This window comes from Myxine glutinosa, chromosome 7, assembly GCF_964187855.1.
Source record: "Myxine glutinosa chromosome 7, kmMyxGlut1.1, whole genome shotgun sequence".
Lineage (NCBI taxonomy): Eukaryota > Metazoa > Chordata > Myxini > Myxiniformes > Myxinidae > Myxine > Myxine glutinosa.
In genome coordinates this window covers 51,692,070-51,719,881 of record NC_136267.1, presented here as the reverse complement: position 1 = coordinate 51,719,881, position 27,812 = coordinate 51,692,070, and the positions used below count along the sequence as shown (strand labels likewise).

The 27,812-nt window shown below is 44.4% G+C and overlaps 1 protein-coding gene across 2 annotated transcripts in view; it reads left to right on the top strand.

Moving 5' to 3' along the window:
- Positions 1-27,812, top strand: part of LOC137431220 (arginine-glutamic acid dipeptide repeats protein) — a 132,185-nt gene that overhangs the window by 29,701 nt on the left and 74,672 nt on the right. For both annotated transcript variants that reach the window (XM_068122301.2, XM_068122300.2), the window contains exons 7-19: positions 1,119-1,167; positions 1,270-1,424; positions 2,705-2,804; positions 4,306-4,404; positions 6,562-6,642; positions 8,656-8,911; positions 9,092-9,184; positions 11,712-11,938; positions 12,132-12,242; positions 12,368-12,475; positions 18,372-19,858; positions 19,969-20,089; positions 20,472-21,330. In XM_068122301.2, the coding sequence (XP_067978402.2) occupies positions 1,119-1,167; positions 1,270-1,424; positions 2,705-2,804; positions 4,306-4,404; positions 6,562-6,642; positions 8,656-8,911; positions 9,092-9,184; positions 11,712-11,938; positions 12,132-12,242; positions 12,368-12,475; positions 18,372-19,858; positions 19,969-20,089; positions 20,472-21,330 (3,746 nt within the window). The remainder of the gene's footprint in view (positions 1-1,118; positions 1,168-1,269; positions 1,425-2,704; positions 2,805-4,305; positions 4,405-6,561; positions 6,643-8,655; positions 8,912-9,091; positions 9,185-11,711; positions 11,939-12,131; positions 12,243-12,367; positions 12,476-18,371; positions 19,859-19,968; positions 20,090-20,471; positions 21,331-27,812) is intronic.

Sequence of the window (27,812 nt, the reverse complement as noted above, 5' to 3'; positions counted from 1 at the left end):
AGCCAGGACCTCCATCACAGCTACAAAACGTAGTGGACTGAGTACCGACCCCTGATGCACTCCCACCTTCACCTTAAACTCACCACTGTTCCCGTCCTTCGTCCTTACAGCTGTGCGCGCTCTTTTGTACATTGCCATCACTACTCTGATCAAGCATTCCTCCACTGCTAACTTCCTCAATGCCCATGTCACTACTTCACGTGGAACCCTATCGAATGCTTTCTCCAGATCAACAAACCCAAGAAACAACTTCTTCCTCTTCTCCATATACTTCTCCTGCAACTGCCTCACAATAAAAAGCGCGTCTGTCGTTCCTCTTCCTGGCATAAATCCAAACTGCATTTCGTCAATCTTCACTTTCTTCCTTATCCTCCTCTCCAACACCCTTTCCAATACCTTCATTCCATGCTCCAATAACTTTATCGCTCGATACGAGCCACAGTCCAGAGGGTCACCTTTCCCCTTGTATAGAGGGACGAGGGTACTCAGTTCCCAATCCACTGGAATGCGGTCTTCTTTCACCACCAGATTACAGATCTCTGTCATTCTCTTCACACCCCAACTTCCTGCTGCCTTCAACATATCTCCCACAATTCCCGTCGGCCCTCCCGCTTTTCTACTCTTCATTGCTTTTATCGCTTCCTCAACTTCCTTCTCGGTTATCTTCTCTGCCGGTCCTAAAACTGGGTTACTCTCTATGTTGCCATCCTATTCATTCTCTGCATTCAACAGTATATCTGAGGAATGGCCTTCATCTTTAATGAATACGTCGTTGCTTTGCAACACATGAAAACTTTTCATTTACAAATGCAAGTGTCCTCATTTCACAGGCTACCCAATATGCTGAGCTGGCAGACTGTTTTATAAAATAAGAGATCTGAGTTTTTAATAAGATTCATGGAAGGTATTTCATTGTCTTGGGCATTGGTTTCTGCAGAACATGTGGAAAAAGTGACCATTGTGACTAGGCAAAATAATCCTTTTGCACATGTGGTTAATTAAGCTAACAAGTGTTTCCTGTTTGCTACCTGCCATATGTATGTGTGCCTAAGTCGTTCAAGTTTCCATGCAGATGTACATGCATGCTTGCGCCTCATTGCATGATGTTTTATGTGTAGACGGCTGAACAGCACCCAGGGAGAGATCCGTGTGGGGCCTAGCCATCAGGTACTGCCGTTGTCGTATGCTATTGCTGCAAAATTATTTTTTGTTTTGGTTGTAAGGATCCTTGGTGGTGTGTATATCTACATTTTATTGGTACATTTGCAGGCCAAGCTTCCTGAGTTGCAGCCTCGTATGCCGGGGGAAGACCGGGGACCTGGTATGTATGTGGACCAGGAGCAATCCGAAGAAGAGTGGGAAGAGCCTGTGTGGATTCCATCCATCGGCGATTGTGACCTCCTCATGTACCTGCGTGCTGCACGGTAAGCTTAGGAGGAGGAATGTGAGGCTGGGCATGGGCAAGTTGGGTGAGATCACCGTTGCTCAGAGTATGGATAGGTCGCCGATGAAGCAATTTTGAATTGGCTTTATTGCATGACCATAAAAGCAAAGCCCATGTGGTTCTTATTACCGACGGAATGCCTCCAGCGCACCCGGCTAGACATCCATTGCTATTGAATTGCTGACGGCTCTCAAGATGCCAACGTCAATTTAAAGACGCTGTTCTGACTTGGTAGCATACATTGTGTTTGTGCAAGGTTGGTATTGCAGCTTTGTGTTTGCATTATTCACAAGTGTTAATATTACTTTTAGTTGTGGTTAGAACTAATGTTGTAGTTATTCTGTAGTTAAGCTGGTACGGTGAATGAAGAATGTGCTTGGTAAAGCCCCTGTCACACCTTGACGATTTAGCCAGCGTATGCCGACGTATCAAAATTGAGTGCTGGTGTGAGTCATATGCTGGCATACGTCGACAAATTTTGTGCATGCACAAAATTTGTCGACGTGCTCGGCGTACTACGACGTATGCCAGCGTGCTTCAGCGTGCTCTTAACGTATACAAAACTTACCCATAACGTATTCGACGTGTGCCAGCGTATTCGCCAAATTTTTCATACGTCGGCATACGCTGGCTAAAACGTCAAGGTGTGACAGCGGCTTAAGGTATGTAAGGCTTGGACGAAATTGCATTTAAATCGTTTATTTGTAATATATATATATTTTGGCAGTCTTTGAAATAAAAAAAATGATATACTACACATCACATATATGCAAAAATGAAGATTAAATAAACACACTTTTACATGAATAACAAGGACATGAGATTGACAAGCCACTCACAATATATGGTTATCTACTCTGAAGTCCCAATCGTTGTATGGAGTAAATTCTTGGATTAGGAACACCAAACGGGCTGCCAGATCCGAGTTTTAATACGAGTAATCAGTTCCCGTACTTGAGATTGAATATAAATTCCTTAGTAACAACTGTCGTTGGAAGTACAATTGATGTGTTTCAATCAAGACTCCAAGGTAGATGAGCATCAGAGCCATGCCACAGATGCAAAGTCGTTGGCTTAGATCTCTTGGAGAACCCTCATGATTCCAAAAGGAGCATTGCTGAGAACTGTAACTGATAACTGATGAGGTAATAGCAACTGTTAAGTTGTCGTTGTGGAAGATATTAGGCCTTGTGTTTGGCCACATTGCACAGACGGGCCTTGTCTGTTTTTTTTAACGTTGTCATTTGGAATTGTGTTTAGGAGTGTTGCTGCCTATGCGGGGCTGTGCGATGGGGGCGTTATGGAAGATGGTTTCCTCGCTGCGTCTCGGGATGAAACTACAATCAATGCTCTTGATACGGTGAGATGTCATAAATGCTACTGGGTCACTCGTAAATTTCAAAATTTGCAATACTCGATCAACCACTGATTTGTGATCCTCCCGTAAACGGGGTTCGCACAGTCCTGGAAACTCTTTGAGGAAATGGAAAAGCATTTTCCAGTATTGGAAAGTTCTGGTTCTCGGTCTGACCCAAAGCAGAGCTAATGCCAAACCCATGCTAAATGATAATCTAGCTGCTAAATTATACCTGAGTTGATGTCCTCTAATGTTCTTCTATTCTATCTGCTCCTAATTTTATGTGACATAAGCTGCTGAATAATGCTGCTAAAGGTACAACTTGGAATGATTCTGTGGTACAACATACTAAGCTAGTATATTTTGGCTGTAGATATACATATATCCTATTATCTATACTGTAAGAGAGCCGTTTGTCTGTCCGTCTGTCGCAATTTTTCTCAGATATGGCTGAACGGATCTTCATCTAACTTCCAGAGGTTCATCCGTGAGGCCTGGGAGTGTTTTGGGCAAAGAAAAATAAATTAGGGGATTTAAAAAAAATCTCTATGGTGCCTGAGCCTTTGTAGCTGTGAAAGGTAATATTAAATTATTGTGTGTGTGTGTGTGTGTGTGTGTGTGTGTGTGTGTGTGTGTGTACGTGCGTGCGTGCATGCGTGCATGCGTGCATGTGTGTGAGAGAGATATATTAAAATTAAATATAAAGGCACCCACAAAAGTAGAAAAAAGAAACAAATTGATTTCTTCAAAATGCCAACAGGATGAGAACATCACTGGGCAACGCCGCTTACTCCTGCTAGTATTAAATAAGGCAATATTGTATATTTGTGGGTGCATGTGTGTACATCTGAAAATCACAGAAAAAACCAGGCCTGGTCGATCTCCACCAATTTTTACACAAGTGTTACACTTTTACACTTTTGCTTATAGCACATGGCTGCAGGTAGCATCATTTGCTGGAAGTATTGCTATGCCACTGATGTTCCTGCTCTAACACACAGTCGTTAGGGCAGGAATTTGTATTTTGTTCATGGTGCCAACGATAGCTCACCTAGTCTTCGCCAAGGACACCGTGGGATCTTTAACATCCACCAAATCATGCTGGTAGACGGGACGCCCAGTTTATCGTCCGTCTGAAGGACGGCACACACTTTTGATGAATCACCCCCTACCTGTCAAACACCGTGATGACAGTTAAGAGCTGGGCTGAGTTTCAAACCCAGGCTAGACAATTCAGATGCAAATGTGCATACTTTTAGGCTATCCTGACAGCCACATAAATACTCATGAATATTATGTTCACACTTTCAAAGTACACACTTTAATTTTGGAATGATTTGCCACTTTACAAATAAAAGGTTCTTCGTTTTGTTTTTTCTTTTGCCGATGTTTACCTTCAAGAAAAGGGAGTATTTTAAAATCCAAGCATCAACTTTCATATTCCTTAATTTGTGTATCGGGTGTACAATGTCACAGTATTGAGAATCGTTTTCGTTACCCACAGCTCCACGTGTGCGGCTACGATCGTGGTAAAGCTTTAGAGACTCTGGTGAACCGCCCTGTTCTTCGCTCGCTGGATCGACGCTGGACTGAGGATGAGACGGTATGAGTGATGAGCACATCAGGAGTTTTGAAACGCTATTTGGATTATTGCACAACTGTCCATTATCCCCTCTTGACCATTTTTTGACACAGTGGGCAGATAGTTTAAGGATTGCATAACAGATAAGTCCAAAGTTATTCAAGGACTCGAGGCATGCCGTCTAAGAATTGACTACATCACCGTAATGCATGTAACAAGGGCGTAATGTGTTGCACTATTTTTGAAGGGTTTTTGAAAGCAAGGGCTTTCATTACTTTCCACAAAATTTTCTTAATAAATGGAACTTATTGGATGCCACCTGCATTGTGCTGTCGTTTTGCATTTTGAAAGGGTTGACCGCATAAAGAGGTTTTGGCATAACCTCCAAAACAGGTTGAAATTGGGTGAGGTCCATTAAGGAAGGTCCATACTTAAACAATGGCCTTCTCTTTTCAAGTAATGCTGTGAGATTTTTAACATCGACATTCGACAACCTTAACACAGCTGGACTTTTGCATCCCCATATGAAGGGCAGAAATTTTCTGAGATGCAGTGCCTACTGGCACCGCATCAGAACAGGACCCTTTTTGGTAAAAACAATCTTTCAGCCCTTTTGCGATCACACCCAGATAAGACAGCCCAGTGGTGAGCATGTTACCTACTGATCTGTGCTACTGCTTCAACGAGAGGTGATTTTTCTAACCCTGCCAATTGTATTGCGCTTTACCAATTGGATGTTTGTATACGATCGTAAGCCCATTCGTGCAAGTATAACTGATCAATACAGTGAATGATGTTCAATACACTTTGTGCTCAATTAATTGAGGACATTTGTGTCACGAGTCAGTCATTAAGGAAACACACCAACAAAATGCATGGAGGTCGCAGTTCCTGATCAAAGCACGTTATGCAGACGAAAGATAGCCAACAAATATAACAATCATTTGGCATGCTTTAAGGTTGTTTGTACTGATCCAGTGTATCTGTGGTCCACGAACTCAAATTGGCAAAGCTGCAGCGACTTTATGGTAGGGCTTGATTGCTCTTGCGGAGCACAACCAGGCAGCACCGAGGCCGCCCACTTTGATTGACGCCTTGTGACGCCGTTTTTTTGTATACATAGTCGAGGCTAGTGCAAGAGCTAGTACAGTGAATGGATCAGGATGCAAGAGGACAAACGGAACAGTAGAGAGAGGCAGGAAACACCAATAGCAGAGTTGAAGACCAGGATAGAGGGAGATTTGGACAAACAATAGATATGGGGAGGGGGCACGAGAGGATGCATGGATGGAGTGGACAATATGAAAGCAGAATGAAACTCTCAGGAGGGAAAACTAGAAATTTGGAAGAAGGAGGGATTGGGGTGCGGTTAATGCGGGTAAAAAAGATCATTGTTTTGGATTGGGGAAGATCTGAGATGGTGGTGAGCAGCTGACTTGATGACTTGGAGGGAATGTGGAAGCTGGTTCCATAGGCAGGAAAAAAGAGGAACAAATGAGTAGGTTTAAGCCAACTGTAGTTGTCGATCTGGCATTGATCAGTTTGTCTTTTATTCTTTACCTTTGTGCTTGTTTGATAGAAAGTTTGGCGGACATAATCGGAGCTTTTAATGTGTTGCAATTGCTTTGCATAATGACAAGACTTGTTACCTCTACCACCGAAGGTGGGCCAAGGTTATGTTTTCACCTCTGTCTATCTGTCTGTTTGTGAACATTATATCTCAAAAAGTGTGGACTTATTCGGACAAAGCTTGGTGGACATGTTGTGTGTGTGACGAGGAAGAATTGATTCAATGTTGGTGAAGATTCGAATCCAGATCCGGATCAGAGAATTTTTTTTTCAGTGATTCTTCACCATTAAGTGATAGGGCTAAAACCCATATATAGCAGGGTATATCAAATTTGTGGACGACTTGTGACAAAACCAGGTGGATGAGTTGGTTAGGAGACAAGAACAAGCCGATTCGATTTTGGGTCTGGTCCGGATCCAGATTCAGATCGGTGGGATACAAAACATAAACTGTTCAGCCTGGCAGAGGTACGCTTTCTACTGAGTGCTATTCTAGTTGTTTTAGAGGTAATTGTCAGCAGGGTTGGATTGTATCAAAAAGGATATTGTGTATGTTACTTTGTTTGTGGGTGTATCCATTATTTATACACTTTACCTTTGCCGTGATAGAAGCGCTTTGTTCGTGGGCTACGACAATTTGGAAAGAACTTTTTCCGGATTAGGAGGGAATTGCTTCCTCACAAGGAAACGGTAATTATCATTTTTCTCTCTGACCTCGCCATCATTATTCTACTTTGCTCCTTAACCAATGAATAATTCATTCCTTCACTTTCACTTGCCCCCTCTCCTCCTCTCCATTCCAAGCTTCATCACAGTTTTCTCCCTTCCTCCTCATATCCCATCTCGAGCTGTTGTCTCTATTAATATGGCTGCCAGTATCGTTTCCCACTCTCTCACTGACAACTTGTTCTCTGTATCCTGATTATTGTTATTAACATTGAACTGAGACTCGCAGCAATGGAGCCTGTACGCAAATCACATGGTGGACACAAACATGTGGTATATGGTATTTTAACCTGGGTTTTGAGTAACGTGAGCCATTGGTTCAGGTGGGAACACTACCCAGGGCAACCAAATTCTTCACTCTTTTCAAACATTGTTCAGTGTTGTGTCTGCATGAGGGAGAGTTAAAATATTTGCCCTTTAAAAAGAATTTTCTGAGGAAACAACATTCCATATATATTCCAATCGCATGGGTGCAACGTAACCACCCATGGGGAGAAATGAAGTTAGGCCTGGCTGGAAACTACATAGAAAATGATTAACATCTGACTTGAGTTTACTGGCATCCAACCTTCTTACTTTGAGGAAAACTTTTTAACCCCCTCCCCTTCAGAATGTGGTGCTCGATTCCCCTTCTTTTCTTTTCTTTTGTATACAATGGCAAGGCTCGAGCAAGAGCTGGAACACAGAATGGATCAGGGCATAACACAGGAAAAGAACAGTAGAAAAGGCAGTGGGTGAACACACGAATAGCAGTGGAGTAACAAAATAGAGGGAGACTTGAAAAAAAGAGGGATGTAGGGGAGATGAGAGCTAGGGGAGGATGCAGGGGGTGAACAATATGGATACAGCCACAAGTTCTCAGGAAGGAAAAAACGGAAACTGGGAAAGAGGTGGGCTTGGAGAGGGTTGAGGGGGTAGAAAAGATCAGCCTTTGGATGAGGGATGATATGAGATGGTGGTGAACAGCTGTCTTGAAACCCTGGAGGGAAGGATGAGATATTTATTTGGATACATAGTCCAGGCGATACATAGTAACATACATTGCATCGCCTGGACATTTGGATACATAGTGACAAAAGGAACAGCAGGAGGAGAAGCGGAAAATGCCAACAGCAGTGCAGAGGGAGGAAATAGATGGAGACAGGCAAACAAGGAATGCGGGTAACTATGAAGGGTAGGGGAGAACATAAAAGGTGGACAAGATTTGATACAGAAGCAAAATTTTTGGAGGGGTGGTGGGTGGTTTACCAGATGTGTGAAAGATCAATGTTTTGAATGGGGGATGATTTGATATAGTGGTGAACAGATGTCTTGAAGACCCGGAGGGAAGAATGAGATTGAAGAGCATGTGGAAGTTGGTTCCACAGGTGGGAAAAGAGAAATGAGTGGAGGTGATCAGTGGTTCTGGATTTTGGCAGTCTCACTGTGAGGAAGTTGCTTGTGGACTGCCTGTGTCTGGCAAATACCTGGGAGGGACAACACAAAGTGCAGCTCGGATGCAAGACCTCAAAGGAGGCGGAAGAAGATGGAGAGACCACCGACTTGTGAAAGGCCCATAAACTCAGCTTTGTCGCGAGATATTCCAGTGATCTGGAAGACATTGGCTTCTACGGCGTTAAGCTGAGCAATGTTGTGAGGCATTGCCACCAGCCCCGAGGGGAGGGGAGTACTCGATCAAGCTGTAGATGAAACCCTTGTAGATGGATAGGAGTTCAGGTGTGCCAATGATGGATTGCACTATGGAGGATGCCTTGTATGGCTTTCGAGGCCAATGTAGAAGTGTGGTTTGCCCAAGAAAGATCACGTCTGAAAGAGACTCAAAAATTTGAGTGACTATACTTTTTAACTCTACTGTTTGTTTTTGACTCTCGCATTCACATACCTTCTACAACACTCTCATTAGCAACATGACTCTTCAAAGTTGTTCTTTTTTCTCTTCACTCACGATCATGTGTCTACTTCGTTCTACTGCTACAGGGAGATCTGGTTACTTACTATTACTACTGGAAGAAGACAGCAGAAGCAACATCAACTAGGCCCCACCGCCGGCACCGCCGGCAGCCGGCCGGGTTCCGCCGCATAAAAACTCGCACAAACCCCCCTCCTCAACCTCCCGATGCCCGTGTCATCCACGACCCCCGATCCCATACCTCTCCTCCGCCAGCCTTCCCTCGAACGCGTGCCTCACCCCCTCCTGCAGAACCTCGAGCACGTCCTCCCTCTGAAGAATTCCGTAAGAACCTCAAGCATTACTTTATTTACAATTTCCAGATGCTTAATTTTCTTCTCTTTTTAAAAAAGTTTTAAAAATCATTTACATGTGTTTGCAGCATGATCCATACATGTGTACTCACCCTTAAGCTAGCAACTTGCAATGTGTTGTTTGCGTTTTTATATTTATTTATTTTTACAGTGGACGTGAGTTCTCCAAGTGACTACGGCTTTGATAGCGATGACAGTGATAGAGAGCTGCATTCCCCCGTCTGCCGCCACTGCTACACCACGGGTATGACGAGCGCGATCTACATACCCACATACTACTTGGTAACATCCAAATATTTCAGAGGTCGACATGGAAGTAGTATCCATACGTACTCGGATACAACAACACTGCACCCTGAGTGTGCTTTGGAAAATTAATTGTTAATTATTCATTCACTCAACCCAGCCTCTCTCCAACTCTGGAAAATCCTCTCTATCTCTTTGCTGATGACTCCACTCTCTGACGCTCCATTCCTCATCCCTCAGATCTGCAGTCTGCAGCCTCCTCACTCTCTGCAGACCTGGACAAAATCACAGACTGGTCAAACGAGAAGAACATGTCTTTAAATCCTGACAAATCTTTCACACTCACTGTCTCTCCAAAAAGACCGACTGGACAACCCTCCCATCTACTTTTTCAACAATCCTCTCCAAGAAGTTCTGTCACTCAAGTTTTTGGGTCTCACTATTTGCCATGATCTTTCCTGGGAAAACCACATTTCCAAGCTGGCTTCCAATGCCAGTCTCCCGACTGGGCATCCTCCGTCATGCGAAGTCCTTCCTTAACACACCTGAGCTCCTCACCACATACAAGGCTTTCATCCGCCGCTCAATGGAATACTGCTCTCTCCTCTGGGCTGGTGCTCCTGCCTCACACCTAGCTCGGCTTCACGCTGTTGAAAGCAAAGCATTCAGAATCATTGGAATCTCCCGCGATGAAGCCAACTCTGAGGGCCTTTTACGCACTCAGCCCAGGCAGGTTGGTGGTCTTTCTATCTTCTACCGACTCCTCTCCGGCCTAGCTCCCCCAGCTCTGTCTGTGCTCTGTCCCCTAAATATTCTGACAGGTCGCACACGATCTGCCAGCAACCCTCTGCTGTTGAAACTACCAAAATCAAGACTCTTTGGTCACCTTCACTCTTTCATTCCTCTTTTCTCCCACCTCTGGAACAAACTCCCTCGCTCTCTTCAATCCCACTCCTCCCTCTAGGTCTTTAAAACAGCTGTTTACCACCATCTCTTATCTTCCCCCATCCAAAACCTTGATCTTTTCTACCCCCGTTAATTCACCCCAGACCCACTTTTAAAAAATACCGACTTTTTTCCTGGAAGTCCTAGCAGTGTCCATGGGTTTTATACCTTCCCCCCCCCCCCCTCCACTCCCCTTTGCATGCCTCCTCCCCCCAAGCCCTCTCCCTCCCACAGATCTCCTGATGTCCCTGCCCTCAAATGTTGTACTTGTGTGCTTCCCTCTCTCTCCCCATCTTGTCTCCCACTCCCTTTATTATATGTTTTGTGTGTCCGTTTGTTTTTTTTGTGATCTATGTTAGCTCTTACACGAGCCTCGATCTTGTATACAAAAAATAAAAATCGAAAAAAATTATTTTTGAAATTGGGATTTGAGAAGGTACATCTAAGCAAAAAAGTAACATGGTTTCAGGCATATGTTCAGCTGGCCTGACATCAGATCTGTTCTTGCGTGTTATTACTACATTGGCAGGGTAGACCGAGGTGCTTTTTCAGTCGGATGTGCCTCTTTATTTAAAAAAAACGAATTGACAAGTGTGTTTTTGTTTTACTTCTACGCAGTCCTAAACTGCTGGATGCAATGTGTTTAAAACTTGTGGTTGTACTCGAGGGGGGGGGGGGGGCAGGGGGCGAGGAAGGGGTTTTGGCAGTAAAGTGAATGTGTAATCCATGGGGTTCAAGTCGTGGGGAGGACCTACATTATATCTGTCAATCTATCGTGTGGCACCACCGAGCTGGAGGGGGTATTACAAGTCATAATAAAAGACACCTTAGACATCAACAAAGTGGAGGAATTAAACCATCCATACTGGTGTGTTCTTTTCTTGTAATGAGCAAATCACAAGATGTAGGATGTCAACCTAGGATCTCAGAATCATTAGCTGCATTGTCAATTGGAAATGCTGAACAGGCCAACACAAATGGATATGCTCAAAAAGCCTTGTAGATGGAAAGCTATCTCTTTAATACTATGCAAGGTGTGGAGAGGGGTTGCAAAATAGGCCATTTTTACATATTTATTGAATAGACTGGAAGCACCTGCTCCCTGCGGGAGCAGCCAGGTTGGTCATGTTGTTATCTTTGTGATATTATTGATACCATAGCAGAGCATGCATACATACACACTTGTTCTAGTGTGTGTGAGTGTGCGTGTGTGCGCACACACACACACACACACACACACACACACACACACACACACACACACACACACACACACACACACACACACGTGTGTATATATAGATTGCCACTTGTCTGGGTGGGGTGTCACAAGGTTTCAGAGCCAAAAACATGACGTGTGACTGGCTGGAAACTACATACAGGGTTACTCACAAAATTAGAACACTATAATTTGCTTTGCTGATGCCCTCATCTCAGGGGCCATCTTGTAATATATTGGCTGGTTGTTTAATGTTTCCAGCCTTTTGCCTGAATAATTTCTGACTCCTGCTACATAATGTTCCTTCAGATGTCATTGCTCCAATTGCTTATTTTACCCAACCTGATCGATTCCCAACCAGTGTCGAAGGATTGGCAGACGGGTGGGAGAGATCGGTTGCTGCTTTGCTCAGAGTGCAGGGTTTCTTTCAAGAAATATGGAGTCCTTCCTCCTTCACTTCATCATCCACCTGCACACACGACCCAGCCTCCTCCATTCATGTTCAAGCCTGTGAGGGAGGAGGGAGAATCAGGAGTGGTTGGGAGCTCTGGGAAGCATGGCATGAGGACGCGGCGCAGCAAGACACAGGTTTGTGGTGGACGTGTTATTTTAGCAATGTATAGTTGTTTATTTCGCACAGTATATTTCCACCTGCAGGTATAAATGAACCAGGCCAGAATCTTCAGCCGTGGATCAGGCCAGAATGAAATGATCGAGCAATCGCTGTCTTTCAATTTGCATGATACATTTCTGAAAGGCTCAAACTCTTCTTCCCTTACAGCTCTCTTGCCTTCCGGATGGGCGTGTTAAGGTGGAAGAAGCCACAGATGAACAGGCTGTGGAGAGGTCGTCTCCAGGAGCAACCAGTACTGACAGCACTGAGGGAAGGAAGGTATAGAGGGGCTTGCAAATTGAGAAGTACGATGGATATCTATATTGGTTGATATTGCAATCATTTTGTTGTAATTCTGTTTTGCTGAACCAATTTTGTTTTCTCCCTCAATTTGTCAATTCAAGAGGGTGAAAGGGGAAGGCGGTGGCACATTTATACCCCGGCCATCTAAACGACAAAGAGAGATGAGTCTGTCAGACACAGACAACTGGGACAAGAAGTCGAAGACTCCGGTATGTAGACACACGAAAATAGTTGTAAAAGAACATCTAACTAGATTGTTGTTTCAAACTTTACACACTCTTTATATCACTTATTTATATACAGTCACGTGAAAAAGTAAGTACACCCCGTGTAAAGTTTTGACTTTTTCAACATATTTCCCCATACAGCTATTTGATCTTCATTTCAACAATATTGATAGATAAAGGTGATATAATATAACAAATATCATGAAACATTTACATTTTGTAGTCCATTGTATAATTTAAATAAACATAAATGCAAATTTCGCATGTGGAAAAAGTAAGTACACCCCTACATTATTTATCACTACTTCAAATACCTAAAATTAGAATCAGGTGCACCAGCTCAGGTGCAAATGATTAGAACATCGTTAGAGAGGATCTTGGAGGAACCTGTCTTATTTAAACCTCAGACATTTAGTTTGGTTTGCTCTTTGTTGTTGAAGTGTGCGGCGTCACCATGCCTAGATCAAAAGAGCTTTCTGAGGCCTTCAGAAAGAAGGTTATAGATGCCTACGAGTCTGGGAAGGGATTAAAAAAGATCTTCAAACAATTTGAAATCAATCATTCGACTGTCCAGAAGAGCATCTACAAGTGGAGAAGATTCCAAACAACTGCCAACTTGTTCAGGCCAGGCCGCCCCAGCAAGTTCAGCCCGAGAGCAGACCGCAAGATGCTGAAAGACGTCTCTAAGAACCCCAGAATGTCATCACGGGTCCTACAGGTAGCTCTTGCCACTGTTGATGTCAAAGTGCACGAGTCTACCATTAGAAAGAGGCTGCACAAATTTGATCTACATGGGAGGTGTGCCAGGAGGAAACCTTTGCTGTCCAGAAAGAACATCAGGGCAAGACTAAAGTTTGCCAATGAACATGTAGGCAAAGACCAGCACTTCTGGAACAATGTGCTCTGGACAGATGAGTCAACGGTAGAGCTATTTGGCCACAGTACCAGAAGACATGTTTGGCGAAAACCAAAGACAGCATTTGACTACAAGAACCTGATACCAACTGTAAAGCATGGTGGTGGAAATATTATGGTTTGGGGCAGCTTTGCTGCATCAGGGCCTGGGCAGCTCACCATCATAGAATCCACTATGAATTCTTCATTGTACCAGAGGGTGCTTGAGGCTAATGTGAGGCCATCTGTCAGAAAGTTGAAGCTCACCCGAAGATGGACCTTGCAACATGACAATGACCCTAAACATACCAGTAAATCCACCAAGGAATGGCTGAAAAGAAAGAAATGGAGAGTTCTGGAATGGCCAAGTCAAAGCCCGGATCTAAATCCCATCGAGATGTTGTGGGGGGATTTGAAACGAGCTGTGCATGCAAGAAACCCCTCGAACATCGCACAGCTAAAAGAATTCTGCATGGAGAGTGGGCAAAATTTTTTCCCAGTCGATGTCAGAGACTGGAAGACAGTTATAAGAAACGCCTATTTGAGGTTGTTTCTGCCAAAGGGGGCAATACCACCTATTAGAGCCAGGGGTGTACTTACTTTTTCCACATGCGAAATTTGCATTTATTTAAATTATACAATGGACTACAAAATGTAAATGTTTCACGATATTTGTTATATTATATCACCTTTATCTATCAATATTGTTGAAATGAAGATCAAATAGCTGTATGTTGAAATATGTTGAAAAAGTCAAAACTTTACATGGGGTGTACTTACTTTTTCATGTGACTATAACGGTCTAATCTCATGGAGTAGCTAAATGACAAAAGGAAATGGGTTTATAGCCTACAAAATGGTGTGTGGGGTTGGGGATAGACATGCACACGGAGGAATAACACAAAAACAAGTAACCTTAACCTGGAGAGGAACAGAATGGAAAATGATCAGCGTGTGCATAAGAGATTGTGAATGTACATGGGTGAATGCATGAGGTAATGATTGACAGCACATTTGAAAGATTGAATTCAGAAGGACTGGACAACAGATTCAGAAAAACAATTCCACAATCGAGAGAGTAAGAGGACAAATAAATGCAGGTGCGCAACCAGCCTGGGCTTGGGAAGTGGGCCGGCAAGGGTTTATTGGGCATCGTGGGAAACCTGAGGTGGCTTACAGAGGACTGAGATAGGAGAGGGTAGGAGAAGAAAGGCCAGATGTAAGCTTCTACTTTAAATGGTGTGTGTGTGTGTGTGTGTGTGTGTGTGTGTGTGTGTGTGTGTGTGTGTGTGTGTGTGTGTGTGTGTGTGTGTGTGTGTGTGTGTTTGTGTGTCTGTGTGTATCTGTGTGTGTCTGTGTGTGTCTGTGAGTCAGTCAGTCAGTCATGTTTTTTGGGGAGTTCTACTGGAGCTTTCTAATGTGAAATGTGATACACCAAAATGATCGTCATGATCTCCTGGGTTAGTTCGGCTTATTGACTACTCATAATCCGGAAGAAATTCCGTTTCTAAATGCGCACCATGTTAAGGTGTTTCGAGCAGTTTAATAGGTCCTCCTATGGCATGACATTCCAATTATAAAATAAATAACAAAAAGAATGATAACGTTTTAACAAAGTATATCTATCTATAATTCCAGTAATCTCTGTGTGTATGTTTGTATGTTTGTATGTTTGTATGTTTGTCTGTGACCGCTGTTTCTCGACAACCACGGGTCCGATATACTTGAAACTTGCCAGGTATATTGCTGGGGACCCGAGGATGTGCCTTTTCAAGGTTTCATATTAATCGGAGAAGTAGTTACCGAGCTATGTCCAAAAAACGATTCAACCAATCAGAGAGCAGCGAGCTATCACGTGTGCCGAACGTGGCGAACAGACTCTGCCTCGGACGGCACATTTGAGAGCGTATTCATTTATTTCACGTTGGCAAACTATGTTGCCGTTAAACTATGTTTTAAAACTAATTAAAACTAATTTGCGATTCATTCGCTTTCCTGCGCGTTTGTGCACGCGATGGCGATTTCTTTACCAAACTCCGCAAGCCGTTCGCTTTGGACCAAACCATTTCATGTAAATAGAGGGGGGGGATTGTCACCGTACTCGCAAGCCGTTCGCTTTGGACCAAACCATTTCATGTAAATAGAGGGGGGGGGGGGGGGGGGGGATATAATTTTAGATATATATATAGTACGGGCATGCCCTAGTATTAATTAATTCTAATAATATTAAGAACAATGATAATAGCAGCATCATTTGGCAACAATAATGAATTTTTTATTTTTTTATTTTTTATTTTTTTTTGTATACTGAATCTAGGCTCGTGAAAGAGCTAACATCTATTTCACAGACAAATCAACCAGACAAACAAAACATACAAAAAGAGGGAGCGGAAGACAAGATGGGGAGAGAAGGGGAAACGCACAATCACAACATTTGAGAGCAGGGAGAAGTGTGGGAGGGAGAGGGCTTGGGGGGAGGAGGCGTGGGAAAGGGGGGGGGGGCAGAGGTATAAAACACAAGGGGACCGAAATTAGCAGGGGTCCCCCATCCCTTACCCCGCTCCCACACCCATGCACATCTTGGCTTGGTGAAAGGCTCATGCAGTATGGCAGACAGTATGCTACAAGGCCATTAAGGCCAATGAAAATTTGGTCCTATGAACCAATGGGCCCACTAGTGCATAAAATAGAGAGCCTACCAACTTGCTTCCAGAGATTGACAGTTCCTGAAAATCAATCTCCTGCAATGAGATACCAGTACTGCATTGCAGATACCAATGTGCAGAAATCCTTGTTTTAGACTGCTTCAAGCGGAGCATGGCGAAAAGCAGGAGTGCCAAGACAGAGTGGGGAGCCATACTCCATGTAGCTTCATATGAAAGTAAATGTACATCCTGACATGGTGAGCTCTGTGCAGCTCAGGAATATCTTAGCTCTGCGGAGAATACCCAGGTGGTGACTGGCTTTTGATGATAGCTTGGTGATATCAAAGGTCGTGGTCGATAGGGTGGCAAGGAGTTCCAGGGACTAGTCCCTATTCCAGGGGCTATTTTTAAAAAGTGGATTGGATTGTTTGATTTCTAATCCTTATGGAGAGGACGTATGGCCTTTGAACGACATGTTCCAAATAGCTGACCAGCACCTTACCTTGTCCAGGTGTTGTGATGGGGATTCAGCAGCAGCCGGCCTATCACAAGAGTGATATACCGTTCTCCACAGGGTAGTTCACTTTTTATTATTATTTCTGCAAAATCTAGGTTTATGGAATAGTGGGGTGACAGGGGAGGCAATGGAACAAGCAGGGTAATGAATTGATGAACCAACAAAGAAGAAGGGGTGAAAATGCAGTGACAGGCCCAAACAAAGTCCAACAAGGTACCCAGCCTGGACAAAAGCACATGTGAAGGCACATAGAGACGCGCTTGATGCGGTGCATTACACAAATTAATGTCAACAATTGACATGGACCATTAAACAAGATCATTCTGGAGCAGGTACCCACAGCTTTCTCAGTGCAGCGAAGTTGTCTGTCCATATATGAACCCTTAATAGGAGTTATTTGCATATAGAGATGATTTTGTCAGTCTAGATGAATGTCTCCAAGATATTTGAACAAGTACATTATTTTAATAAGTCTGAGCAGAAACTGAAAGAGTTTGAGTTGCTGAGCATAACACATTGTGTGAGAGGTACTGACACTTTCTTCACTCGAACTTGCTCAAGATCGTCCCCTGGTGGTTTATATGGCATGTTCAACTGTACAAACAAAACATGTATTTCCCTGTATTCATAAATAATTTTGGTGTTGGTGGTGATGGTGGTGGAGGCCCAGACATTTGATAGAACATGGGGCAATCTTGACAAGTCATGAACTCTTTCATGGTTAAGAACATAAACCTGACAGGTTTCCACTCAGTCACAGCTGAGGAAATATCTGCCCTGAATAAAACCCACACGTGAACACAATTCAATCTGGTTCTTGTCCACAACACCACTAAATCACTCCAGAAATGATTTTGCTACTGGAAATAGTATGGAGAAAAAAATCCATTTTCAGAACTATTTCAAAAAAATCCAAGAGCAACCACTTGATGAATGGAGAAGGTGGATCAGACTCGGCAACGGTTGCTCGAGTGAGATGTGCATGGAAGAAGTTTCGGGAACTGAGTGGCGTGCTGACGAGGAGGGGAGTGTCGTTGAAGCTGAAGGGAAAGGTGTATGCTGCATGTGTGAGAAGTGTTATGATTTATGGGAGTGAGACGTGGGTAATGAACGTAGAGCAGCAACGAAGGCTGGAAAGGGTGGAAATGCAAATGCTTCGGTGGATGTGCGGAGTATCGTTGAGAGAGAGGAAGACAAATGATGAATTGCGAAAGATGATGGGAATAGAGCCTGTGATGGATGCTGTGAAGAGGAACAGGTTGAGATGGTTTGGTCATGTGTTGAGGAAGGATGAAAGTGACTGGTTGAGAAGAGTGATGGAAATGAATGTAGAAGGAAGTAGAGGACGGGGAAGACCGAGAAAGACTTGGCTAAAGATGGTCGAAGAAGAAATGCGGGCAAGGGTGTTAACAAGGAGAGATGCAGAAAATAGGGCAAAATGGAGAAGATTGTCATGGGGACCGCAAGGCTAACCCCCGCTCAAGCAGGGAAAATGGCCTTAAAATGCCTGTTGTTGTTGTGTTGTTGTTGTAACACTTGATATGGTGTTGGCTTCTGGTGTTAGAACTTGGTGATGACGTCAAAAGTATAAGGCGATAATGGACTATTATTCATTTTCTTGCCGGAAAATTTATACCGAACAAGATACTTGGCAATAGCAGAGACTGATGAAATGCCTTGTGAGACGTCTCTTAAATTTTGCCAGATCTAAAATGTACACTCGGCCTCAATTTGTTGTATAAACTCATCTCTCATTCAATTTAGTAAACCAAACAATGTTTTTGTTTTGTTTCGTTTTTCCTCCTCTTCCCTCTACCTGAAGGAGGCAAGTCGAAGCAGCACACCTCGATCTCCTCCTTCTGAAGCTGACAGCTCTGACGGTCCTTCTGGAGCTGAATTTTCTTTGGGGGCACGTACAGGAGGATCGATTGGAGGAAGTGGACTTGGGTCTGGTGGCGAGCCAGGTGTCTGCATCTCACAAACTTCTGATCCAAAAGAGATTGACCAAGACAATCGAAGCACAACCCCTAGTGTAGCCTCTCCGCAAGAGCAGGAAAGTGATCCAGAGTCACCACCACCCCCAATTGTGCCCATAGGCCCTCTTCTGCCACTTGCTTCATTTTCCTCAGATCCCAACTCTCGTGACATTGCTGGTTCAGGAATTTCTATGTCTGGGTTTTCTAACCCTTCCTCTATTCCATTGTCTTCCATTCATAACACACAACTCATTCCTGCCCCCTCCATCACAAATGCAGTTCAAATACCCAGCTCTGGTATTCCAAATTTATCAGGAATTCCCAGTTCTACTACTCTATTACCAAAAACCATGGGCAGCTGCCAAGCAGGAATTGCAGCTCAGTCTCGTCCACCAGCTCTTGGAATGTCAAACCCCTTAATTCCAACAGGTATTCCAAATCCCTCAACAGGGATCAATGTGGCTGGAACCCCAATATCGACTTCATACAGTCCCCACCACAACTCTCACACACCACCCTATGGACATGTCCCTGGAAAGCTCCCTTCTGCTCCACCTCCACCAACCACTTCAGCACCTCCTCTTCCACCTCAACTTCTCCCTCGGGGCAGTGATATGGTGGCTTCCCTTCCTACATCACCTAACCAGCCCCAGTCTGTTCCTCATCCAACTCAAACCCCCCAATCTCATAATCTTTTACCTCATCCTCCTTCAACACTTCTACCCAGTACACACCCACCAGTTTCTCACCCCCTCCCTCCATCAAAACCCCAACCCCCTCCTACTACCCCTATACCACCAGCCCATCCTCTGAAACCTGCAGTAGTTTCTGGAACAATCACTGGGAGTGTGGTTGGTGGGGTTCACCCTCCTCCTTCACACTCACATCATCCTCCACATTTTGCTGCCCTCCCTCCAAATCTTCCACCACCCCCTGCCCTAAAACCACTTATTTCATTGTCTGGTGGAAGTGGCAGTTCAGGCAGTGCACTTCCAGCTCTTCCCCATCCTCCTGGAAACCCTCCTCCACCACTTCACCCTCCAGCTCTTACACCCCAGACAGAAATCCCTACCCCACTACCTCCTACTTCTCCATCACAGGCCCCCACTTTGTCCATTCCACTTCCCCACACTGACCTCTTTAAGCCTGGAACTGGAGTTGCAGGAGGCGGGGTGGTCGGATCGCCTGATGTGGGGGTCGTCCCACCACTCCCATCACCTTCGGAAGATCCCACAACTGAGTCACCTCCCGAGTCACCACTCCCTCTTCCACGGAGCCCCTCTCCAGAGCCCATACCAGTTTGTAATGCTGTGCACGTCAGCGCCTCTGCAAGGTACTATGAATGTTTCCCATATGTACATCCTGTTAACGTGTTTTGCATATTTGTCGGTTATTACACCCGAGTATTCTACTTTATTGCATTGTCCGAACTGCTAATTGCAGGTTCCTGAGGCACTGGGATCGTGGTACAAATAGCTGTGCCCGGACAGATCTTGCGTTTGAACCACTTTCTGGCTCCAAGCTTGCCCGGAAACGTGAGGAAGCTGCCCGTAGACAGAGCACGGTGAGGGACAGTGATTTGTGAAGCGAAAATGTTGAAATATTTGCACCAAAATACTTCTCCTGTGTTTTTATTTAATTACTTTTAATTACTTTTTATTTAATTACTATTTAATTACTTTAAATTTTTTTTATTTAATTTAATAATTACTTAATATAATTAATTACTCCTGTGTATTTAATTACTTTAAATGTGCTCTATGTCCTAATATGCTCTTACTATATTCTTTCTTTCTGCTTAAAAATTATTTCAACGAGTCAATACATTTTTCAAATTATCATCCTTTCACCAAGTTTCTCCTTTTTGTTTTATCTTTTTACACAAGATCCACTTCAGTTTAACGCCTTTCTCTTCTCTCTTTTTGCACTTGCTCATTTATTCGTAGAAATCTCTGCCCACCTTATCAGAACAAGCTCCTTCAGTTGCTCCCGTCTCGGCCACTGTCTCCCAACCACCTCAACTCCGGCCACCACTTTATGACACAGCTAATACCCCCCATGGACCCTCTGCTCCACCGCCTCCTGCCACAGCTGTGGCAGCTGTGCCACCGTACCTTGGTCCAGACACTCCTGCTCTACGCACACTTAGCGAGTATGCACGCCCCCATGTGCTTTCTCCAACTGCTCGTCCACACCCTCTTTTTGGTCCGGGACATCCTGGGCATGACCCACCTGGGCCACAGCATCCCGGTACCACTCCGTTGTTTTATCATCATGGACATCCCCACGGCCCTCTAGGACTCTATGGAGAAGGCCGCATTGGGGGGCATGGTGCCTCAGGGTACAAACCAGGCTATGAGATAAAACCGCCCACAGGAATGGGTGGTGGGGGTGCACCACAAGCACCACCGCCCCAACCAACAGACTTTGAGCCCCTACATCTACACCCAAGTTCAGGGTTGGAAGCGTTTGGATTTGCGCACCGGCCACACCCAGCCTTGGCCCTTGGCCATCCTTTTTCACCTTTGCATGCTGTGGGGGTAGGAGTTGGCGTTGGGGTAGGAATTGGCCTCGGTGGAGAAAGGATTCTAGCAATGCCGCCTGGCAGTGGTGGTGGAGGCCCATTTGCAGATAGACTGCACGCTGAGAGATTAGCCTCCCTGGCAGCAGGAGGACCTGGGGGAAGTGGAGGTGAAGGAAGTGGGATCCCCAGACTACAGCTGTACAATGTGACTCCACACCACCATCAGCACTCTCATATCCACTCTCATCTACACCTGCACCAGCCCGATGCACTGCACCCTGGTAAGGCATCTGCATGAATTGCATATATTAAAGCATCACAGCCATAATATTTGTAATATTATCACATTTTGACTTTATTGTGGTTGTCCGGTTCCTCGGGCGAGTGAGGCGTGTTTCGAGCTCTCCACGGCATCGAAGTTTGAGTGTTTTCCCATTCTTGTCTTTGTCAAATTTCCACTGGTTATTTTGCTGTGTACGTGTTATTGTGTGTTTCTAGTTGGTGTTGGTTTGTGGTTCGTGCAAACTTGTGTGTAATTAATCGTTTTCTGGGTCGTACCTCGTGCGCGGCCTGGTGACTTGGGACTTCCCTCCCCCCGTCGGTGTTTTGTCGGTTTGGGTTATTTCCTTCGCTGTATTGCTTGTTTCTTTTATTTTGTTTTCTCCCCCTCACCTCACCTCCCTAGACAAAGAATTCTATATTGATTCTTTCTCTCCTCCCGGACACGTGCTTGTTCGCTCTCCTCCTCGTCTCGGCTTGTGCCCCGCCCCCTGTATCTCGTTTTTCTTCCGCCTCTGCTCCTTTTTTCCCAAATCCACGTCCTCGCTTGGAGACTTTTCCCGGATTGTTTTTCATGGTTTTCATGGTTCTGTTTGGATATTGTTGGAATATGTTTAAACCGCAGCCGTGATGCTGACGCCCCCCCCCCCCCCCGAATTTCCATGCTTTAAACGTTTCCCAGTGTGTACCCTGTGCAGAATAGGTACACCGTATCCCTGCGTGTCGTAAGAGACGACTAAGAGGGTTGGCGTCAGGAAGGGCATCCGGCCATAAAAACATTGCCTCAAAAAGAGAACCATGACAATTACAACTACATATGGGCAGGGTGCAGCCTGAAGTGGAGATCGGTTTCTGAGGTTTGGGACATGGAATGTAGGGACAATGACAGGGAGATCAGGAGAAGTGGTGGAAGTATTGGTCAGAAGAAGAGTGGACATATGTTGTGTGCAAGAGACGAGATGGAAGGGAAGTGGTGTGAGAATGGTGAAGGGTAGGCAGGGACAGAAATACAAGTTTGTGTGGCAAGGGTGCCCGGAGGGCGTGAATGGTGTTGGTGTCCTGTTTTCTGAGGTGTTTGTAGACAGTGTGGTGAGTGTGACTAGAGTGAGTGATAGGTTGATGATGGTGAAAATGATGATTGTAAAGCTCTTGGTGAACGTCATCTCGGGATATGCTACGCAGGTTGGTCGAAGCGATGAAGAGAAGGACAAGTTCTGGTGTGCGAGAGAGAAGCTGATGGAGAACGTGAAAGATGAGGAAGTTGTTGTGGTGGGAGGAGACCTGAATTGACATGTGGGAAGGAGTATGGATGGTTTTGAGGGAGTTCATGGGGGTTACGGATATGGTGTGAGAAATGGAGAAGGTGAAAGGATTTTGGAGTTTGCTGATGGAGCTGATTTGTTGATTTGTAATACTCAGTTCCAGAAAGAGGATAATAAGCTTGTTACATACACGTCAGGTGGGTCGACGACAACCGTTGACTACCTGATGGTGCGTAGGCGAGATAGGGGGCACCTCCGGTACACAAAGGTGATCCCGGGGGAGGAGGCTGTTTCACAGCACCACTTGGTTGTCTGCGACATAAGGGTGAAAGGTGCGAGGAGAGCTCGGCGGGTGAAGTACCAACCGAGAATGAAGGTGTGGAGGTTGAAAGAAGTGACAGTAAGGGAGGCATTAAAAGAGAGGCTGAGTAGGGTAGAGGATGATGTGTTTGAGCTTGAAAGTGGTTGGATGTCAATGAAAGCTAGTCTGTTGGGAGCCGTTGGTGAGGTATGTGGATGGACAAAAGGACCACCGAGGCACTCGGAAACATGGTGGTGGGATGATGAAGTTGGAAAGAGGATTGACGAGAAGAGGAAGAAGTTCAAGGAGTGGCAGAAGGCGAGGGGTACGGGAGCAGAAACAGCAGAGCATGAAAGTTATAAGGCAGCCAGGAAGGCTGCAAAGAAAGAGGTAGCAAAGGCGCAGGAGGCATGTAGGAAAATGTTCGGAGAACGCTTGGATTCAGAAGAGGGTCAGAAAGCAGTATTCAGGATTGCAAAGCACATAGCGAAAGAGAGGTGTGATGTGATGGGGGTGAGTTGCTTGAAGGATGAAGTGGGACAAATCGTTGTTGACCCAGATGGAATTAAAAGAAGATGGAAAAGATATATGGAAATGCTGTTGAATACAGAGAATGAATGGGATGGCAACATAGAGAGTAACCCAGTTTTAGGACCGGCAGAGAAGATAACTGAGAAGGATGTTGAGGAAGCGATAAAAGCAATGAAGAGTGGAAAAGCAGGAGGGCCGACGGGAGTTGTGGGAGATATGTTGAAGGCAGCAGGAAGTTGGGGTGTGAAGAGAATGACAGAGATCTGTAATCTGGTGGTGAAAGAAGGCCGCATTCCAGTGGATTGGGAACTGAGTACCCTCGTCCCTCTATACAAGGGGAAAGGTGACCCTCTGGAGTGTGGCTCGTACCGAGTGATAAAGTTATTGGAGCATGGAATTAAGGTATTGGAAAGGGTGTTGGAGAGGAGGATAAGGAAGAAAGTGAAGATCGACGAAATGCAATTTGGATTTATGCCAGGAAGAGGAACGACAGATGCGCTTTTCATTGTGAGGCAGTTGCAGGAGAAGTACATGGAGAAGAGGAAGAAGTTGTTTTTTGGGTTTGTTGATCTGGAGAAAGCATTCGATAGGGTTCCACGCAAAGTATTGACATGGGCATTGAGGAATTTAGGAGTGGAGGAATGGTTGATCAGAGTAGGGATGGCAATGTACAAAAGAGCGCGCACAGCTGTAAGGACGAAGGACGGGAACAGTGTTGAGTTTGAGGTGAAGGTGGGAGTGCATCAGGGGTCGGTACTAAGTCCACTACTATTTGTAGCTGTGATGGAGGTGCTGGCTCAGAACGTAAAGGAGGGTTTACCGTGGGAGTTGTATGCAGATGATCTGGTGTTGATTGCGGAAAGTATGGATGGACTGAAGGAAAAGATGAACAAGTGGAAGGAATGTATGGATACAAAAGGTCTGAAGGTGAATATCAGAAAGACGAAGGTGATGGCAAGTGGTAAAGCATGTGGTGAGGTGGAAAGAACTGGGAAGTGGCCGTGTGCTGTGTGCAGGAAGGGTGTCGGAGTGAACTCCATTCAATGTACAATGTGCGCTGATTGGGTTCATCAAAAATGTAGTGGTCTGAGAGGGTCATTTACCAGTGTGGCAGCTACATTCAAATGTAAGGTGTGCACAGAGGGAGCTGCAGATGGAGGAAATGTTGAGTTGGATCTTGGAGACGGCGTGAAGCTGGAAGGTGTGAAAACATTTTGCTACCTCGGAGACATGCTGAATGGAGAAGGTGGATCAGACTCGGCAACGGTTGCTCGAGTGAGATGTGCATGGAATAAGTTTCGGGAACTGAGTGGCGTGCTGATGAGGAGGAGAGTGTCGATGAAGCTGAAGGGAAAGGTGTATGCTGCATGTGTGAGAAGTGTTATGATTTATGGGAGCGAGACGTGGGTAATGAACGTAGAGCAGTAACGAAGGCTGGAAAGGGTGGAAATGCGAATGGTTCGATGGATGTGCGGAGTATCGTTGAGAGAGAGGAAGACAAATGATGAATTGCGAAAGATGATGGGAATATTGCCTGTGATTGATGCTGTGAAGAGGAACAGGTTGAGATGGTTTGGTCATTCGTTGAGGAAGGATGAAAGTGACTGGTTGAGAAGAGTGATGGAAATTAATGTAGAAGGAAGTAGAGGACGGGGAAGACCGAGAAAGACTTGGCTAAAGATGGTGGAAGAAGAAATGCGGGCAAGGGGGTTAACAAGGAGAGATGCAGAAAATAGGGCAAAATGGAGAAGATTGTCATTTGGACCACAGGGCTAACCCCTCTAGCAGGAAAAATGGCCTTAAAATGCATGTTGTTGTTGTTGTTGTATCACATTTTGACTTTAATACAATATACATACTGAACGCCAAAGATTTAGGATATCAAATACTGAGATTGCGGATATGTACAGTGCTTTCAGAAAGTATTCACACCCCTTGACTTTTTTCACATTTTGTTGTTACGACCTGAATTTAAAATGGATTAAATTGAGATATTTTTTTTGTCACTGATCTACACATAATACCCCCATAATGTCAGTGGAATATTGTTTTTAAATTTTTTTACAAATTAATTAAAAATGAAGAGCTGAAATGTCTCGAGTCAAAAAGTATTCAACCCCTTTGCTATGACACTCCAAATTGAGCTCAGTTGCATCCAATTTCCATTGATCATCCTTTAGATGCCTCTACAACTTAATTGGAGACCAGTTGTGGCTATCTCAATTGATTGGACATGATTTAGAAAGAAACACGCCATTCTATGTAAGGCCCCTCAGTTAACATTGCATGTCAGGGCAGAAACTCTACCATGAAGTCCAAGGAACTGTCCATAGAACTCTGAGATATAATTGTGAGGAGGCATAGATTTTGGGAGAGGTTCAAACAAATTTCTGGAGTGTTGAAAGATTCAAAGAGCACAGTGAGCTCCATCATTAGGAAATGGAAAGAATATGAAACTACCCAGACTCTTCCTAGAGCTGGCTGTCCAACTAAACTGGGCAAGAAGGACCTTGGTCAGGAAGATAACCAAGAACCCAACGACCACTGACAGAACTACAAAGTTCCTTGGCTGAGATGGGAGGACAACAATCTCTGCAGCACTTTGCAAATCTAGGCTTTATGGAAGAGTGGCCAGACGGAAGCCACTCCTGAGAAAAGGCCCATGACGGCACGCTTGGAGTTTGCAAAAAGGCACTTGAAAGACTCTGGGAGAATTAGGGAAAAGGTTCTGTAGTCTGGTGACACAAAAATTGCACTCTTTCGCCTGAATGCAAAGTGCTATGTCTAGCAAAAACCGAGCACAGCTCATCACTCATCTTTACCGTGAAGCATGGTGATGGCAGCATCATACTATGGTGATGCTTTTTGGTGGCAGGGACTGGGAAACTTGTAAGGATAGGAAACAATGAATGGAGACAAATACAGGCAAATCCTTGTGCAAAAGACTTTAGACTGCGGCGAAGATTTATGTTCCAACAGGCCAATGACCCCAAACATACAGTCAAAACAACACTGGATTGGCTTTAGAACAAGAATGTGAAAGTCATTGAGTGGCCCATTTTATTTATTAAAGTAGCCAGATTTCTCAGTCTGTCTGTCGTGCTGCTTCCGCTGGGTCGTCATTGCGGCATTATGCCTTTGACATCATTTACGAGCCCTGGTAAAACCCTTTACAGCGGTGAATAATTCATGACTCCATGAGAAGCGGCGTATTATGTCAGAACCAAATTTTGACCACTGCTAAAAAGCTGTAACTAATTAGCCGACGTTGCTTCATAATATCATGCTGGTATGGCAGAGTGTGTTTTGGGATTTTCCACACGTAAGTTCTTGTCTTACCATGGAGTTAGATATACAATATTTGGTTTGTAGCTCCATGATCTTACTTGCAGCATTTGTGCGAAACAGGGATTACATTGACTTGGTCTCTATCGATATGCACATTGAATGAAATGTGCTACCAGTGCACATGTGTACAATAAACCTTGATATATTGCGGGGGTTACGGTCCTGGAAAATGCCATGATATCCACAACCGCGATAGTTAAAACCAAGGGCCTATGGGGAAAAAGGGGGTTATGTTCCTGGACTTTGAGTAAATGTAAAGGAATGTGGGTGGCAGCCAAAAATATACATATCACATTTTTAACTAGAATGGCATTCGATAGAACACATACCGCTGCCAGGCTGAACAGTTTACGTTTTATATCCCACTGATAGGCCTAAACGGGATGTAGACCTGAACCAAAATCTAATCGGCTTGTTCTTGTTACCTAACCAACTCATCCATCATGTTTTTTTATAATCCGTCCACAACCTTTTGAAATAACATGTGATGCTGTGTATCGTTTTTGGGCCGATTTTTCAATTATTAACAAATACTATTAAAATTCTTATATCCAGATCTGGATCTTCATGAAAATGAAATCAATTCGTCCTTGGCACACACCCTACCTGTCCACCACATTTCGTCCAAATCCGTCCCTAACCTTTTGAGATATCCCAATCACAAACGGTGATGAATACATAACCTCCATCCACTTTCATTTGCAGAGACAATCTTTATCTATATATATATATATATATATATATACATATATATATATATATGTATATATACAGTCACGTGAAAAAGTAAGTACACCCCATGTAAGGTTTTGACCTTTTCAACATATTTCAACATACAGCTATTTGATCTTCATTTCCACAATATTGATGGATAAAGGTGATATAATATAACAAATATCATGAAATATTAACATTTTGTAGTCCATTGTATCATTTAAATAAACATAAATGCATATTTCGCATGTGGAAAAAGTAAGTACACCCCTATATTTATCACTACTTCAAATACCTAAAATTAGAATCAGGTGCCCCAGCTCAGGTG